Genomic DNA, 17,377 nt, shown 5'->3' with positions numbered 1-17,377 from the left:
ATTTGAAGTCTAATTTGTCAGATGTTAGTATAGCTACCCCTACCTTTTTTTGGCTGTTGCTTGCCTGGAATATCTCTTCCCACCCTTTTACTTTCAACCTATTGTTTGTCCTTGGGTCTAAAATGAGTCTCCTGTAAGCAGCATATAGATGGGTCTTGTTTTTTAAATCCATTCTCCCAATCTATGTCTTTTGATTCAAGAGTTTAATCCATTAACATTTAACATTATTACAATAAAGGCATTACTTTTTTCTACCGTTTTGTCTTTTGGATTTTATATGTCATATCTAATCTTTTTTAGAGTAAACTTTACTGATAGTTTTCATTTCTACATTCTTCTGTCTTTTCCCATCTGCCTGTAGTGCTACCTTTAGTATTTCTTTTATAGTCGGTCTCTTAGTCACAAAGTCTCTCGGTGACTGTCTAAAAATATTTAATCTCCCCCTCATTTTTGAAGGGCATTTTTGCTGGTTATAGAATACTTGGTTGGCAGTTTCTCTCTTTCAGAATCTTAATTATATCATATCACTGCCTTCTTGCCTCCATGGTTTCTACTGAGAAATCCACATCTTCTTACTGAACTTCCCTTGTATGTAATGGATTGCTCTTCTCTGCTTTCAAAATTCCCTTTTCGTCTTTGACATTTGCCTGTCTGCTTAGTCAGTGTTTTGTAGTATGTCTGTTTGGATCTATTCTTTTGGGGGAATACTCCCCCACTTGAGTGAGGCTCCACCTCCTCCTTTTTCATCGGGAAATATACCCTTTAGCAAATTAATCCCTTTCACCTAACTAGCTTCTGTGTCTGTCAGTCATTCCTTAGTTCTGCCTTGCTTTGGGCAGTGCCACAGCCTGAGAGTGTTCTCAGTTCTATCTAATGAGCTATTGAGCAGTAAAAAAAAAAAAAAAAAAAAAAAAAAAAAAAAGCAAAAAGCCTTTTCAGAGCAGGACTCCTGCTCCCCAGTTTTGCCAGTTGAGCTTAATTTGTATATGGCTCTATGTATACCCAGGCTGTCTGTGCCCACTTTTCTTGAGGTCCAGCCCTTTCCAGTATTTTATGCTGTCCAACTCAAAAAGTCTCTGTGGTTTTTTGTTTGTTTGTTTGTTTTTTTGTCAGCCCTGCCCCCTTTCTGCAGGGGTGAAAAGTCTTGGTTCCTTTAGTGCTTATCCCAGGTATATCTGTGCTTGGGTCCCGTTTTCAGTAGTCAGAAGTTCTTAATTCCACAAGTAGAGCTTGATTGCGAAGTCCTTGCTCCTAGTATAGTCTTTTTCCTTTCCCCTTGGGGAACCAGCCTGCCATGCGCATGGGGAAGGGGTACTGGCCTCTGTGACTTGGGAGACTTACAGTTCTGTGTGGGATCCCAGCTGTTCCATCTGTTCTAGACTGGTGTATGCTCTGTATCCAGTCACTGATACCTCCAGCAGTTGTTCCATACAGTTCCTGGCAATTTACTAGCTGCTCTGGAGAATGAGCTAAATTCCACACCTCACTATGCCACCATCTTGCCCCCAGTCCAGTACTTTTTAATTATCTGCTCAACATTCTCTGGGATGTGTCCTGGCATTACATTAAGCTGTCCAGAATTACAAGCCCTCATTCCTTTTCTGAGTTCCCTGTGTTTGGATTGTTTACATGATCTCTTCAGACAGGTTGCGTTAGATTATTTGCTACATAATATTTAGGTTCTGGACAAAACAAACCTCTCTTTCTTTGGTCTCATGGTGTAAGTGAAGTTTTACAATACAGACAATGTGTTCCTTACCCTGTATTCTGATTTAACTGCTCCCAGCCTGATTGGCTTCATTCTTATCTATAATTGAAGCCTGATCTCTTTTTCAATTTCTTTGACAGTTGTATGTGACAATGCTGACTTTCAGAACTCCTACTCTGAGTCTTAGGTGTCACATTTCCCTGGCACCCAAAGTTCCAGGGAAATACCGGGTTATACCTATATGACACAGTCTCTCAAAATCTAGAATTAACAGTAACTGCTCCAGTCTGAATGTGACAGCTCTAAGAGCTTACAATCTTGGACCGAATTTTCTTATAAGTATTTTCTAAACGAGACCATACAATATTTGCTCTTTTGTTTCTTGCTTATTTTGCATCATGATGTCCCTCAGTTTCATTCAGTGTTGCATGCCTTTCAATACATCTGAGCAACAGAAGAGGTTTTCTGGAAGTGATTCAGCATAATCATAAGTAGGCTTATCTTCTCCTTTGCAGGAATAAATTTCATAAGGGCAAGCCCCAAGACTGAGTGCCTGGCCCACCAAATTGACCGTCCTCAATGCTTGCAAGAACATCAGGCCTTCCCCAGGTGGAGAAGTTTAATATTTCCTCCTTTTACCCCAGTCCCTCAAAGCAACTTGGCAAATACTTGTCGCTGAATGAAATAAGCCAGAAGCAAAAAGACAAATATTACTCTGGGATGTATCAGGGCATAACTTCAACCTGTTACAAATCAACAAAATCTCACTCCCTATACAGGGGAAGTTATGGTGTTTGATTAGCCTGACCATACAAGATAAATAGTGTGCTACTGAAAATATAAATTTTGCACCAAATAAACATTTCTTCCTTTGGTCCCACACAAATGTTGAAGTTTTAAAATACAGGCAGTATCATCCTTTACCCTTTAATCTGGTTTACGTTAGTCCTACCCAGATCAGCTTCATTCATATCTCCACTTGAAGTCTACTCATTTGTTCAGTGTTTTTAACAGTGGCTGTATGGTGTAATGCTGACTTTCATAGCTGGAGAACTGTAGCTCTGGATCTCAGATGTTACACAAATACCTGAAGTTCCAGGGCAAGACCAGATTATACCCAAAAAGCTCAGCATCTCAGAATTTAGAAATAACAGCTACAACTCCAGAATAGATGTGGCTGATGTATGAGCTCACAATCTAGGACCTTTACAATAGGCCTTCACCTGATAAGCTATGCTTTTGCATTCAGTTCTCCAAATTTGCACATTGTAGTTACTCTGTGTTAGCGAGGTATTATAATATTTGTCTTTTTGCTTCTGGCTTATTTCATTCAGCATACTGTCCTCAAGGTTCATTTGCCTAGTTGCATACTCCACAACTTCATTTGTTCTTATCTCTAATTGAAGTCTGTTTTCTTTTCCAGCTTCTTAAACAATTGCTTTATGGAGCAATGCTGACTTTCTTAGCTGCAGAACTCCAACTCTGAGTCTTAGGTGCCACATAAGTACCCATATAGTTCTAGAGATGTCTGCTTTTGTCTGTCTGTGAATCTCTTACCTTTTCCTTTGTTTTTCAGGGATGATGTTGGTAGATATAGAATTCTTGGTTGTGGTTGATACTTTTTCCTACTGCCTCTGGCCTCCATCATTTCTTTTCTTTTTTTTTTTTTTACAGCAGGCTTTATTTATATAGAGGCTACCAACTTTTTGACATTTTTTAATTTTAATCTTGCATGAGCTTGCTAATGTAAATATCGTCATTCATAGATAATGAAAAGTGGAAAAATCAGTCCCATAGAAATACTAATTAAGGTGAACACTAAGTTCATTGAGAGCCAAATAACTTTTGCTAAATTCTTGGAATATATATATATGCCTACTTTTGTTTATATTTTAAATTCAGTATTTTGTTGTTTTTTTTAACTTTTTAATTATATATAAATGTTTGTATGTATGTTATATATAACATACATACAAAGGAAAGAAGGAAAAAAATCAATACTTTTTCAAAGCATACTTCAGCAAGCAGCTACAGAACAGATCCTAGAGTTTGTCATGGGCTACTATTCTATCATTTTAGATTTTTACTTTTACTTGGTCCAAAACACTGGAGGTTAGAAGGAATATTAATATAGTGATTCAGCAGCCATACTTATTTCTTAATTCCTATTTCTGTATTATACCTCTTCTCTCTTCTTTACTCCTTCCCTCACTCTATAGGGATCTTTGGGCAATGCCCATTCTGGCTCTTTCATGCTGAGAAGGAGTGGCCACACTGAAGGACAGGGGGATGCAATCAATTGATAATCCTGGAGAGGCTGGTCCCTCTGGGTTTCAGGATTTGTCTAACCTAGAAAACCTCTGGGAATTTTATGTTCCAGGAAGGCAAACCTAGTACATGAAACCTTTATAGAGTGTCAGTTCGAGCCCCAGGTGCTCTTAAGAAACAACGGGTGTTATGTTGATTGGGGTTTAGCAAACTGTTCAAGTTTGCTAGCTGCTAGAATGCAGTATAACAGGAACAGAATGGCTTTTAAAAAGGGGAGTTTAATAAATTGCTAGTTTATAATTCTAAGGCCAAGAAAATGTCCCAATTAAAACAAGTCTATAGAAATGTCCAATCTAAGACATCCGGGGAAAGATATCTTGGTTCAAGAAGCTGATGAAGTTCGGGGTTTCTCTCTCAAGTGAGCAGGCACATGGCAAATACAGTCAGCGCTTCTCTCTCAGCTGGAAAGACACATGGTGAACATGGTCAGGATTCCTCTCTCATCTGGAAGGGCACATGGCGAACACAGTACCATCTGCTAGCTTCTTCTCCTGGCCTCCTGTTTCATGAAGCTCCCCTGGAGGCATTTTCCTTCTTCAACTCCAAAGGTCGCTGGCTTGTAGACTCTCTGCTTCTCGTGGCTGTGTCATTCTCTGGTCTCTCAGAAATCTCTTGGCTTTCTCACTTGTCGTTCTTTTTTATAGGAGTCCAGTAAACTAATCAAGACCCACCCGAATGGGTCTTGATTGAGTCACATCTCCTGGGGGGTGATCTAATTACAGATTCAAATTTACAGTGCTGAATAGGGATTAAAAGAAACGGCTGCCTTTACAAAATGGGATTAGGATTCTCTCCTTGTCCTCTATAGAACCTTTGAAATAATTCATGTGAAAACTTATTTATAATCATAAATTTAGTCATATTATACGTCCCCTTTCAGTCTTATTCACCTTCAATATGGCAGTGTTACTTATAAACTTACTAATTAGTTTTCATCACTTCTATCAATTCCCTTGCATTTAGATTCAACCTCTTTGGGCAGCCTTTCCTCATGTCTAGCTTCTGTGTATCTCTAGGTGTGCTATATTCTACAATGTAACCTCTGAGATTACCTTTACCAGAGTCATAATAACGAAATCATACAATATCTGTCCTTTTGTGCCTGATTTATTTCACTTAGCATTATGTCCTCAAAGTTCATCCACATTGTCGTATGTTTTGGGACATCATGTTGTCTTAATGCTGCATAATAGTCCATTGTATGTCTATACCACATTTTGTTTATCCATTTGTCTGTTGATGTGCCACTGGATTGTTTCCATCTCTTGGCAGTTGTGAATAGTGCTAATATCATATTGGTGTGCAAATGTCTGTTCATGTCACTGCCCTCAGCTCTTCTGGATATGCACCACGTATTGGTATTGGTGGTTCATAAGACAACTCAAAATTTAGTTTTCTGAGGAATTGCTAAACTGTCTTCCACAGCTACTGCACCATTATAAATTCCCACCAACGGTGAATAAATATTAGAAGTTAATTTTAAATCTTTTTTGAGGGTTATTTGTACATGTTAAATCACTGTTATTAATATTTTCAAAATTTTCTCCTTTTCTTTATCATTTGACAGTTTGACTATGAAATGTCTAACTGTGAACCTCTTGAGTTTACCCTACTTGGAATTTGCTGAGACTCTAGGATGTATCAAGTAATGTTTTCATGAAATGTGGCAAGTTTCAGCTATTGTTTTTTTCAGATATTCTGCCCTTTTTTACTTTCATCTCCTTCTGGTACTCTCATAATGTGTATGGTACTCTTGATGTGGTCCCACAGAGCTCTGAACCTCCTTTCATGTTTCTTCATTCTTTTTACTTTCTATTCTCTAAAGTCTCATTTGACCTTTCTTCAAGTTTACCGGTTCTGTCAGCTCAGATCTGTTGAGCCTCTTTAGTGAATTTTACATTTCAGCTATTGTGTTTTTTTACTCTTGAATTTCTTTCTGGTTGCTTCCAATATAATTCTTAAGTCTTTGGTAGATATTCTTTGGGAATATTATAGCAGCCTTCCTTTCAGTTTCCTTCCAAACATTTATGTTTTTGATACATTCTGAATCGTTCTACTTGAGTTCATACCTTCCACAGCAGTCATCAGATCATGTCCTTCTACCCTACAATAACTTTTAGTATCTTTGGATAAATTCCAAACTTCTTAGCATGACACTCAGTACCAGTTACTTTCTAGCCAAAAAGCTACCATGCAACACTTCCTCCCTTAGAAAACATTTTGTACTAAACTGCTCCATGAATCTGATCTGCTTTTACTTCTCCTTTTCTTAATTGTGCTTCTCTTTACTTATTGGGCTCTTTTCTTTTCAGTCGAACTGTAATCTGTTCAATCAGTACCTGGTTTTGATTCATCCCAGTTTGTAAAGTCATTTTTTTAATTGTCAAATGATAATGTATTCAGATTAATATACACTTTTATCAAAGAAGAGGCATATGAAATATAAAGCATTATGAAAAAAATCACATAGAAGCAATATGAAAAACTGAAAAAATTTTCCTTAAATCTCAAAAAGTTTAGTAAACCACATAGCTAAGACTTATTTTCCAGTAGCCTTTATTGAAGCATAACTAATTGACAAACTTTTAAACAATTTGTAAATCAAGCAATAAATATAGATACCCATAACCTAAAGCATGCATAGGACAAGTTTCAGATTCTTTTTTCCTATGGCACTACCTGCTTTTGACTTTGTCTTACCTTCTAGTATACATTGTGAAGCCTTTGGGATTACTTTTCCTTCTGTACTGTTCACAGTTTGTTAATTGAGTTTCTGTTTCGTAGATCATTTATACATCTGTTTACTATTTATGACCCCACTCTCTGAATCTGAACTAATTTAAATCAGAGACCTAAAGAACTTTGTACATTATAGTTCAATAAGATCTTCTTAAAAATTCTCTGTTTCTTTTCACAAGTTAGGTACACATGCAAAAATTTTCAGACTGCTAGATTTGATCCTAGATTTTCTGAGACTGCTTTTAATAAACAGCAGTGGCTTAGAATTTTAAAAGCATTTTATTTTCTTCAAAATTTTGCTTCTGACCTACCTGTTTGTGTTTTGGATAATAATGTAAAAGAAAGATAGTATGAACAGATGAAAATTTTCATCTGTTTTATAGCAGATTTTATCAACACCTGCCAGCTCCCTCTCTGCATTTAACTTTATGATTTTGCTCTGTTTTTTCTGATGATTAAAATAATAATTTTAATATTTCTGATTCAACTCTACTTTCAGAACTTCTGATCTCTTAAAGAAGGTGCTATAATTTTGGGTAATAGGTTAAATAACTAGAAGGGAGAAAGAAGCCAGATGTCTTGATAGTTTGTAACTTGGTCAGTATACTTATTTCTATAAAACATATTTAATGTTAATTTATAAGTGATATTTACGTTCAGGGTACAGTTCCTTTAAAGAGAACTCTTCACTGTCAGTTCCCATCCCATCTGACTATTTTTAACTTTTTTTGATAAAGCACAGGCTAGACTGTCCACTAATTTACCCACTCTTCCAGAGCAAATAAAGCCTTTGTAGGAGGGGAAAAAAAAAAAAAGAAAAGAAACTTTGTAGACATTTATTGAACATTTATTGAATTTCTCATTAAAACTGTATGCCCCTTTCCTTAACACAATGTAGGTTAGATTCTCAGTCCAGTGTTTTCTGCAAGGAACAAATGTACTTCAGGAACTCTGTTTATTAGTTTGAGGGAATATCTCTTAAGAATTATTTTCCTTCAGCTTATATTGACCTTTAAACCAGTTATAAAACAAAAGCTGTGTGTCAAACAATTTTTCTAATTGTTATAATCCTCATTTAAAATACTAAACCTTGCATTTGCTTCGGTGGGTACAGTTTCAAGTGAGACCATATTCATTTTGAGCCATTTAAAACAGGAGTATTTTCTAAAGATTTGAAACTACTATTAGGTAGATTTATGACTTTCTACCATAAATATTCTTCCATATGTCAGAATATGGTTTTATTGTCATATATCAAGATTTGTTTTTGGATGGATTTTCTAGTATTGAACTATTTTTATTCCAGAATTTATTTTAGTATGTAGCATACTTTTTAAAACAAAAAACATTAACTTACTGTGTGATACAATGTAGTCTTAAATATGAGTTATTGTTTTCTTTAGTTGTTTGCTATATCTCCAGAAAGATAATTTTAGCTTCCATCAGTTCTTTATTATAGCAGGTATTTTGATCATCGGTCATTGTTTACATGTCCTGCAGGTTCCATTTTATTTTTCCATTGGATAGCTTGTTGTGAAATCTTGGTGCAAATAAGTTAAATACATGTGTCTGCCTATTTTGTCAGTCATTCAGTGAAGACTTATTCAGTTTTGAGGAGTCAAATCCTTCTTAAGGATTCTTAAACCTAGCCATTTGTACTGATGTAAAACCAAAACATTGAGGGGAAAATTGCAGCAAATGGCTTAAATATCTGAATAAGTTTGGAAGCTTATTTGCAAATTTCTCTGCTCTCAAATTTAACTTGTGTATGACATTTACAGGGATGTTGTGGAGATGATAGTGGTCTCATGGAAGTAGAGGGAGCTAATCCATCACGGACGATGAGTATTAATGCTGCAGAGTTAAAACAGCTTCTACAAAGCAAAGAAGAAAGTCCAGAAAATTTGTTCCTTGAACTAGAGAAGCTTGTTTTGGTAAAAAAAAAAAGAAATTTAAGAAAAAAAAACAGAAACAAATGAAAAAGAGTGCATTCCTGAGACATATTTTCTCCTCATTTTTACTAGTACACATTTTTTGTAGTCCCTTTTCAAGTAGTGAATCCTCAGTTGGATATTTATACCCTTTCAAATAATGTTTTGCATTTAATAATTTGGGGTTAATTTCTCCATATGGTTATGAATCTTAAAGAGTAAATGAAGGCAGTACTTTTTTATTTGTCTATTCTTTGGATGCACAGTGCCCCTGCTGCCATTGTTTAGAAATAGAACAATAAGATTTTTGATATTTGTTTTATTTTAATTTGCTTAATGTTAAGTTGAAAAATTTCTAAATGGTATTCTAAATTTCTTAATAATGAAATAATATAGCCTTTTCTATTAAAGAGTCAGTAGATTATGGGCATAAATGTTCAGGTTTTACCATCACCTTCTCATTCTGCTTTTGTTTTTTATCTAGGAACATTCAAAAGATGATGACAATCTGGATTCTTTGTTGGACAGTGTAGTTGGACTTAAACAGATGCTGGAATCATCAGGTGATCCTTTACCTCTCAGTGACCAGGATGTAGAACCAGTACTTTCAGCTCCAGAATCTCTCCAGAATCTGTTTAATAATAGGTAAAGCAAGCAGTGTTTTGCAGTTGTTTTGATATGTTTTATGTAGTAGGATCTAGAAGAGGTTCAGCAGACTTCTTTTCTGTAAAGGACTAGAGAGTAAAAATTCTAGACTTTATGAGCACATATGACCTCTGTTCCATATTATTCTTTGGATTTTTTGTTTGTTTTCAAATAACTCTTAAAATACACAAACCATTCTTAGTTCATGGACTATACATAAAAAAGCAATTGTTTCCCAATCCCTGTTCTAAAGGATATGATATGTATCTCTAGATCTCTGGAGCACTGTGGTTATAGTGTTTATTTAATAGGTTGGAATTACTCTATAAATTTAGAAAAGTTAAATATGGGCACTTTCTGTGACAGCTAGTACAGTGCAGTACACTTGCCTTTTTAAAAATAAAACCAGGACACTTTTTCTTTCTTTTTTTTTTAATATTACTAAAAGTTCAAAATTTGTCAGCATTATTTGTTTCCACATTAATGAATACTTAAATTCTTGGCTACCTTTTCAAAGGAATCTTGTTAAGTGCTATTTTCTTTTTTTTTTTCTCTACCAAACAGTTCAGAGAGTAACATCTTTAATTGTACCTTCAATAGATTTTACTTAGATAAACTTAATATTTGATTTGGGAATTAATGTTTATCACTGAACACTCTTCCTATTTTAGAACTGCATATGTGCTAGCTGATGTCATGGATGACCAGTTGAAATCTATGTGGTTCACTCCATTCCAGGCTGAAGAGATTGATACAGATCTGGATTTGGTACACATAATTTAATTATTATATATTTAGGAAAAATGTTATTGTTGACTATAGTTTCTTTAGAGATTAATAGCACTAAATTAGGTTGAACATAATATGGTTGTTGAAAGTTCCTTTGTACTGCATTATTTTTATGGAGTTGCCTACATAATGGTATCTAGGATTCTCAGTTTTTTTTAATACCTATTGTTTTGCTACTTTCTACCTGTATATTTGAGAATGAGACTTTTTGGGGGGCAATTACAATTTTGCTTAAGTACTCTAAAGCCCTTTGTATTTTCTTATTGGTACAATATAGAATAGAGAAAAGTATGCCACAAAATAAAATTTCACTCCTGCATTTTGGTAAAAGGAATTTCATTTGGGTATCTGCTTTCAGTTTGGGAATTTGTAAACAATATGTTTAAATAATTAAATAGTATGGATCGGAATTGCTCTTCTTAAATGTAATGCTGAATAGTTGAGAGTATATAGTTAAGGATTTAGACTTTAATGCAGTCTTGTATGCTTCTTGGAGATGTAGTAGGGAGGATGATTTTAACCACTTGTTATGCCATGTATTGGTGCTTTTCTTGATCAAAGAAAGCATCTTTGGGTTTTTTCTGGTCTAAAAAATTACTAGTGTTTATCACATGAAATAAAACTGGAGAATGATTCACTTTTATGTGAATCATTTATGTGATGAGATATATTAGGGCTGCTTTTCCTTTTTAAAAAATCACATATTTGATTAAAATTGCATTAAATAATTTTTAGTGTAAATTATTCAATGATTTTTCTAGAACTTTCTGCAGTGATGAAAATGTTAATAATCCTCCCTGTCCAATGCAATAGTTTCTACCCTCATGCTGAGACCTTGAAATGCAGCTAATATAACTATGGAAGTGAATTTATTAGTTTTCAATTTTAATTGATGTAAATTTAAATAGGCCCACAGGGGTAATGGGTACCATATTGGGTAACCAAGTCTAGAATATTTGTGTTGGTTGTTCTTTGTTTCATAACTTTAAATTGAATCACAATTCTTTTGAGACAAAGATTGTGACTGAAAGTTTTAGGAGGCGAAAGGGTGAGAAAGAAGAAAGGTACACCAGGAAATTTAAATTGGGGGGGTGGTATTTCTGCGCCCCCCTGGGCAGAACTCACCAAACCCAAGAGGGAGGGAGGTGAGTGCGCATGTGGGCTTTGGCACAGGCAGCTTTTAAGGATGGAGTTCAGGTGATGTCCGGAGGGGGCAGTTCATTAGTTCCTGAAGTCAGGTTGGGAGGGGTGACAGCCTCCACAGCTCCAGTTACAGTGCCCTTCTCTGTTCCCCCGACCTAACATTCCAGCCTTTTTGTGATAATAGGGCGCCGAGATCTTTCTGGCTACTCCTGCTGTAATGGGGTGGCATGGGGTTATAGGCTGGAACCGTCATGGCCAGGGGAGTGGGGAGGCTGGCTGTAGGAATCTGGTGAGGAGGGCAGGTGATGATAATGATGCAGGAGCATCTGGTTGACTGCTACCCGGGATAGTTCCTTCATGCGTCCCTGAAGGAAGTTGAGGAGGCAGGGAGCTAGGAGGAAAAAGAGACAGATTAGGATAACTGGTACTAGTAGCGGAAGGAGCCATGTCACCAGAGGAGAAGAAAACCAGTTTAAGGCAGAGTTGGTTCCTTGCTTTCTGTGGTAGAGTTCCTCCTTTAGTTTAAGATTTGGATATTTTGTTCCACCAGACCTGACTTGTTGACGTAATAGCAGCATTCCTCTTGGAGGAATATACACGTTCCTTCTTTTTCGGCTGTCAGCAGGTCTGAGGCCCGTTGATTTTGAAGAGTTACCTGGGCTAGTGAGGTGAGTTGGCATTGTAGAGAGGAAAGGGATTCTGATGTCAATTCCAGGGCTACCTGTAGTTGAGTCTCGAAGTTTTGAGAGGTTAAAATACTATGTCCCAGCGCCCCTCCTGCTGTGGCTGAGGCTGCGACTGAAGCGGTTAGGCTGATGCCTACTAGGATAGGAAGAAAGGCAACCCTTTTTGAGCGAGGAGAGGGCAGTAGCCAAGTTAGTTTGGACTCCCCATAGAGGGTTAATTGAGGAACAGTAGTTACCAGGAAGCATGGTCCTGGGGCAGTGGAGTTAAGGCACTTGGTAAGAGTTCATTACACCAGAAATATTGTCCTTTAGGGGCAAGGGTGGTGTTGCGGATAGTGACGATAGTTTGGCACTTGCTGTGAAGTTTTGTTTGAGGGTTTTTTATCCAGTGTAGTGAGGCTCCTAATTTGGCAAGAAGATCTAGCCCCATTAGTGGGTTGGGGCAAGAAGGCATTACTAAGAAAGAATGTATAATGGGGAATGGGGTACCCTTCTATTAAACATGTAAGCAATCCAGTAGTTAAGGGGCATGAAGGACAGCCGTCTATGCCTGTAACTGTGACCTGGGAAGGAAGGAGTTGACCTGAGTTAGAGGGGAGGACAGAAAAGGTAGCCTCTGTGTCCACTAAAAAGGAGGTGGACTTACCCACTACATTGATTGTTACCCTGGGCTTGACGAGGGTGATTGGGGTCACTGAGGCTGGGCATTGTCAATCATCAGTGGCCAGGCCCAGGACTGCCAGCGGTGGCTTAGGGATTGGAAGGACGGCCCCTCCACAGCCAGGCGCTGAGGGGCAGTCACTTTTCCAATGTCCCTTTGTACCACAGAGAGAGCGTGGTCCCTTGGGTGGTCGAGGATTGGGACACTGGTGGGACCAGTGTCCGTCGAGGCCACATTTGAAGCACTTTACTGGTGGTGAATTAGTCGTAGCCAGCTTCTTCTCCATTGAAGTGGACTGCAGAGCCGCAATCAGGGATTGGGTTTGTAAAATTCGCCTTTCGGCGGTCCCAGGATTCCTTTTCTGCCCTCTCCAGTTCATCATGAGTATTAAAAATTTTAAAGGCTGTGTTTACCAGGTCACGGATAAGGGCCTGAGGACCGTCCTCAATATTTTAAGTTTACTCCTAATATCTGGAGCCGATTGGGATATAAAGTGTGTGGCTAAAACAGTTTTACCAGCCTCCGAGTTGGGGTCTAGGTGGGTATATTGGGAGAGGGCTTCTGTGAGCCGGTGTAGAAAAGCGGCCAGGTTTTCATCAGGACCCTGGGTAATTTCCCTTAGCTTATGGAAGTTTACTACTTTATGTGAAACTTTCTGCATGCCTACTATGAGGCATGTAAGCATTTTGTCCTGTCTAAGTCCTCCCGTTTCTTCCCGCTGGAGTGTCAACCTGATATTCCCATTCTGGCTCTTGTTCTGGCACTGCCTCGGCCCCTACCAGCATGGTGTGGTCGGTTATATGCACCTGGTTAGCGTGAGCCCTGACTGCACTGAAAATGCGGTCCATTTCATCTGTAGTGAAGGAAAAAGAGCAGATTACATGAATGTCATGCCAGGTGAGGTGATAAGCATTAGCTAGACACTGGAATTCTTTAGTATAGGTAGTTGGATCATTGGAGAATGAACCTAGCCGTTTCTCAATATTAGAGAGGTCAGCTAGGGAGAAAGGGGTGTGTATTCGAACTAACCCCTCAGGTCCCACAACTCCCCGTAGTGGACAGTAAAGAGTTCTTTGAGTGGGTATGAGAGCTTATAGGTGAGGAGGGCAAGGCTGTTGATAACAGTGGGGGACTGGATGGAGATGGAAGGGGAGGATAAGACGGCGGCTGGAATGCTACTGGAACGGGGTGGGGGGGGGAGTGGGGGGTAAGATGGCGGCTGGAGCACCACCAGTGGAGAAGGAGGAAGAGAAAGGCAAGATGGCGGCAGGAGTGCTGCCTGCATGGAATGGGAGAGAGGAGGGCAAGATGGCAGCTGGGACGTCACTGGAACAGAAGGAGGAAGAGAAGGAAAAGACGGCAACTGAGGTGTCGCAGAAGTAGAAGTGGGGAGGTAAAGACAAGATGGCGACTGGAGCGCCACTGGAGGGAGAGGAGGATACAAAGGGAGGGGCAGGAGTGCAGAAGGAAAAAAGCTTGGACATAAGGAATTTCGGCCCATTTGTCGTTCCTCTGGCAAAAGTTGCAGAGGTTCATAAGGATATTAAAATCCAAAGTCCCATCCTCAGGCCCATGAGAGAGGACCTATTGCCCATACTGACGGGTCTCAAAGGAGAAAGGACTGGCCCAGGGGGTGTTGGTGTCCCAACTCTCTGAGAGAGTCCTCGGAGTCTTATGAGCGGGGGCTCGTCTCCCCAGGGGACGTCTCACCCTAGTTTGAGGCCCTTTCAGGTCCTGGAACTGAATTTGGGAGGGAAATGCGAAGCGGGGCATCCCCACAGCTTTTCAAGTCCCAGTAAAAGGTTATGAGGCTTGCAGGCGTCCCTGTTCACCTCAGCCCTCGGAAGAGAACCTGACGTGAATTCACGGTTTTGGAGAGTAATTTATGGACAGGCTCTCTCGGAACGGTGAGACCCCGCAGCAGGGCTAGTAGGGAAGGGACTTACCCAATTTGTGGTGGATGCAGCGTTGGGCCGAAGGATCCCTTGTCGCTGGCTATGTGGAGAAAGGAGGAGAGAGGAAGCCAGGGCGCCTCTGGCCAGGCAGGCGGCACGTGTGCTTCTCTCCTGGGTTTCCGGCACCAGATGAAAGGTTTAGGAGGCGAAAGGGTGAGAAAGAAGAAAGGTAGATCAGGAAATTTAAAGTGGGGGGTGGGGGGTGATTTCTGCACCCCCGGGCAGAACTTACAAACCCAAGATGGAGGGAGGTGAGTGCGCACGTGGGCTTCGGCATGGGCAGCTTTTAAGGATGGAGGTCAGGTGATGTCCAGAAGGGGCAATTCATTAGTTCCGGAAGTCAGGTTGGGAGGGGTGACACAGCCTCCACAGCTCCAGTTGCAGTGCCCTTCCCCATTCCCCCGACCTAACAGTGACCTTATATAGTTAGAGAAAGTTTAGCTCTCTTATGTTTGGTAAATTTGAATTAAATCTGAGTATTCAATTTTTATTTCCTTTACATTGGAACCTCATTAAATGCAATGTAATGTTTGGAATCTGTAGTAAAGAACCCTTTTATAACAGAAAGTTAATAAGACAGTCTTGCAGAGTATGTTATTTTCAGATTTTTTTGAAAAATGTCTGGAGAGATTACAGTTTTAATATAGTTTAATTTATATAGATAAGTCGTGCATACCCTGTTATGCAGCAGGGGTCTGCAAGACTAATAGCCCTTCTTTGAGAAAAATTGCCACCCCTTAAAAAAAATTAACTGAGCTTTTAATGCGTGTTTGTTTGTTTTTAAACTAGCAGTGATGATGTTTTTTGAAAAGCTGAGGGGAAACACACCTATAATTTATTTATTCTATAATATTATAAGTCAATATAGTTCATAAGAATTTATATAGTCAAATGTTATATTAGTAGTTAGATTAAAATGTATTTTTCATTTGGTTTATTTTTTATGACTATAGGTAAAGGTTGATTTAATTGAGCTTTCTGAAAAGTGCTGCAGTGACTTTGACTTGCATGCAGAATTAGAGCGCTCGTTTTTGTCAGAACCATCATCTCCAGGAAGAACCAAAACTACCAAAGGATTTAAACTTGGGAAGCACAAGCATGAGACCTTTATAACTTCAAGGTAAGTTTTAGTCTACTGAGGATCTTAAGTGTGATCATGCAAGCTCACTTATTTTAATGTATTTTAATACACACGTGGCCATTAAATAAACACAAAAGAAAGTTTACATAAATTGATACTCGAATATTGTTTGGATTTTTTTTAATGATAATATAGCGAGGATCTGTTTTGTAAATTTTTGTCTTTTTATATTTTAAATGAGAATTTGGAAGGTTTCAATTAGAAGTGAACTGGATTATTTTAAGTTTTTAGTTATATCAGTAAAAGATGAGTATCGTTCTTAACCAGGTTATTATATTTTTCCAGAAAGTTCTATAGATATTTGCAGAGTTATTGGAATAAGAAAAAAATTGGGATGCAGTTTTTAATATTGCAAGAGCTGAGTGTCATATTGTCACTGGAAATAAATTTTTTCATGGGGTGTTTTGTTTAAAAAAAAAATTTTTTTTTAGTAACATACGTACAACCTAGAATTTCCCCCTTTAATTATATTCACAATATTGTACAGCTGTCACTATCATCCATCACCACAACTTTTCCCTCACTGCAATTAATCCCTTTCCTTAACCCTCCTCAAACCCTGGCAACCAGTATTCTAGTTTCTGACTCAATTAATTTGCTTATTCTAATTGTTACATATTGATGAGATCATACAATATTTGTTCTTTTGTGTCTGGCTTATTTCACTGAACATGAGGTCTGCAAGGGTTATCCATGTTGTCACATTCATCAGAACCTGTTCCTTTTCACATAATATTCCATTGTATGTATATACTAAATTTTGCTTATCCATTCATCCACTGATGGACACTTGGGACTGCTTCCATCTTTTGGCAGTTGTGACTACTGCTACAGTGCACATCTGTGTGCAAATATCTGTCCAAGTCATTGCATTCAGCTGTTTTGAATGTATGGAACATTCAAAACCTGGAAATGAGATTTTTGGGTCATATGGTGATTCTATACTTAAGAATCACCAAACTGTTTTCTTCAGTGGCTGCACCATTTTACATTTCTTCCAACAGTGAATGTGTGCTCCTGTTTCTCCACATCCTCTCCAAACTTGTAATTTTGTTTTTTTTAATAGTAGACATTCTAGTGGATGTAAAGTGGCATCTCATTATGGTTTTGATTTGCATCTCCCTGATAGCTAATGAAATTGAGCATCTTGTCCTGTGCTTTTTGTATGTATTCTTTGGAGAAATATATAGTCAAGCTTTTTGACCATTTTTTAATTGGATTTGTTTTTTATTCTTAAGTTGTAGGATTTCCTTATAGATTCTGAAAATAAAGCCCTTATCAGATATCGTGGTTTCCAAATATTTGCTCCTATTCTGTAGGTTGTTGTTCTTTTTTTTACTTTCCTAATGAAGTTCATTGGTGCACAAACATTTTTAATTTTGATGTGGTGCCATTTATTTCTTTGATGCTTATGTTTTTTTTAATTTATTAATTAAAAAATTAAGAAACCAAATAAAACATCAACTTATATAATCAGTAATTCACAATATCATCACTTAGTTGCATATTCATCATTTCTTAGAACATTTGCATTAATTCAGAAAAAGAAATAAAAAGACAATAGAAAAAGAAATAAAACGAATACAGGAAAGAAAAAAAAAAGATTATTCCTACCATATCCCTGACCCCTCGCTTTCATTGATCACTAACA

At 38.0% G+C, this 17,377-nt stretch overlaps 1 protein-coding gene across 3 annotated transcripts in view; it reads left to right on the top strand.

Moving 5' to 3' along the window:
- VIRMA (vir like m6A methyltransferase associated) overlaps window positions 1-17,377 on the top strand; it is a 155,398-nt gene that overhangs the window by 116,434 nt on the left and 21,587 nt on the right. For 2 of the 3 annotated variants that reach the window (XM_077167222.1, XM_077167221.1), the window contains exons 18-21: window positions 8,557-8,709; window positions 9,191-9,351; window positions 10,023-10,119; window positions 15,539-15,705. In XM_077167222.1, the coding sequence (XP_077023337.1) occupies window positions 8,557-8,709; window positions 9,191-9,351; window positions 10,023-10,119; window positions 15,539-15,705 (578 nt within the window). The remainder of the gene's footprint in view (window positions 1-8,556; window positions 8,710-9,190; window positions 9,352-10,022; window positions 10,120-15,538; window positions 15,706-17,377) is intronic. The other variant, XM_077167223.1, reaches the window with a different exon arrangement.

Source organism: Tamandua tetradactyla, chromosome 6, assembly GCF_023851605.1.
Source record: "Tamandua tetradactyla isolate mTamTet1 chromosome 6, mTamTet1.pri, whole genome shotgun sequence".
NCBI lineage: Eukaryota > Metazoa > Chordata > Mammalia > Pilosa > Myrmecophagidae > Tamandua > Tamandua tetradactyla.
Note: the sequence above shows the minus strand (reverse complement) of the source record. Positions and strands in the feature narration are given on the sequence as shown.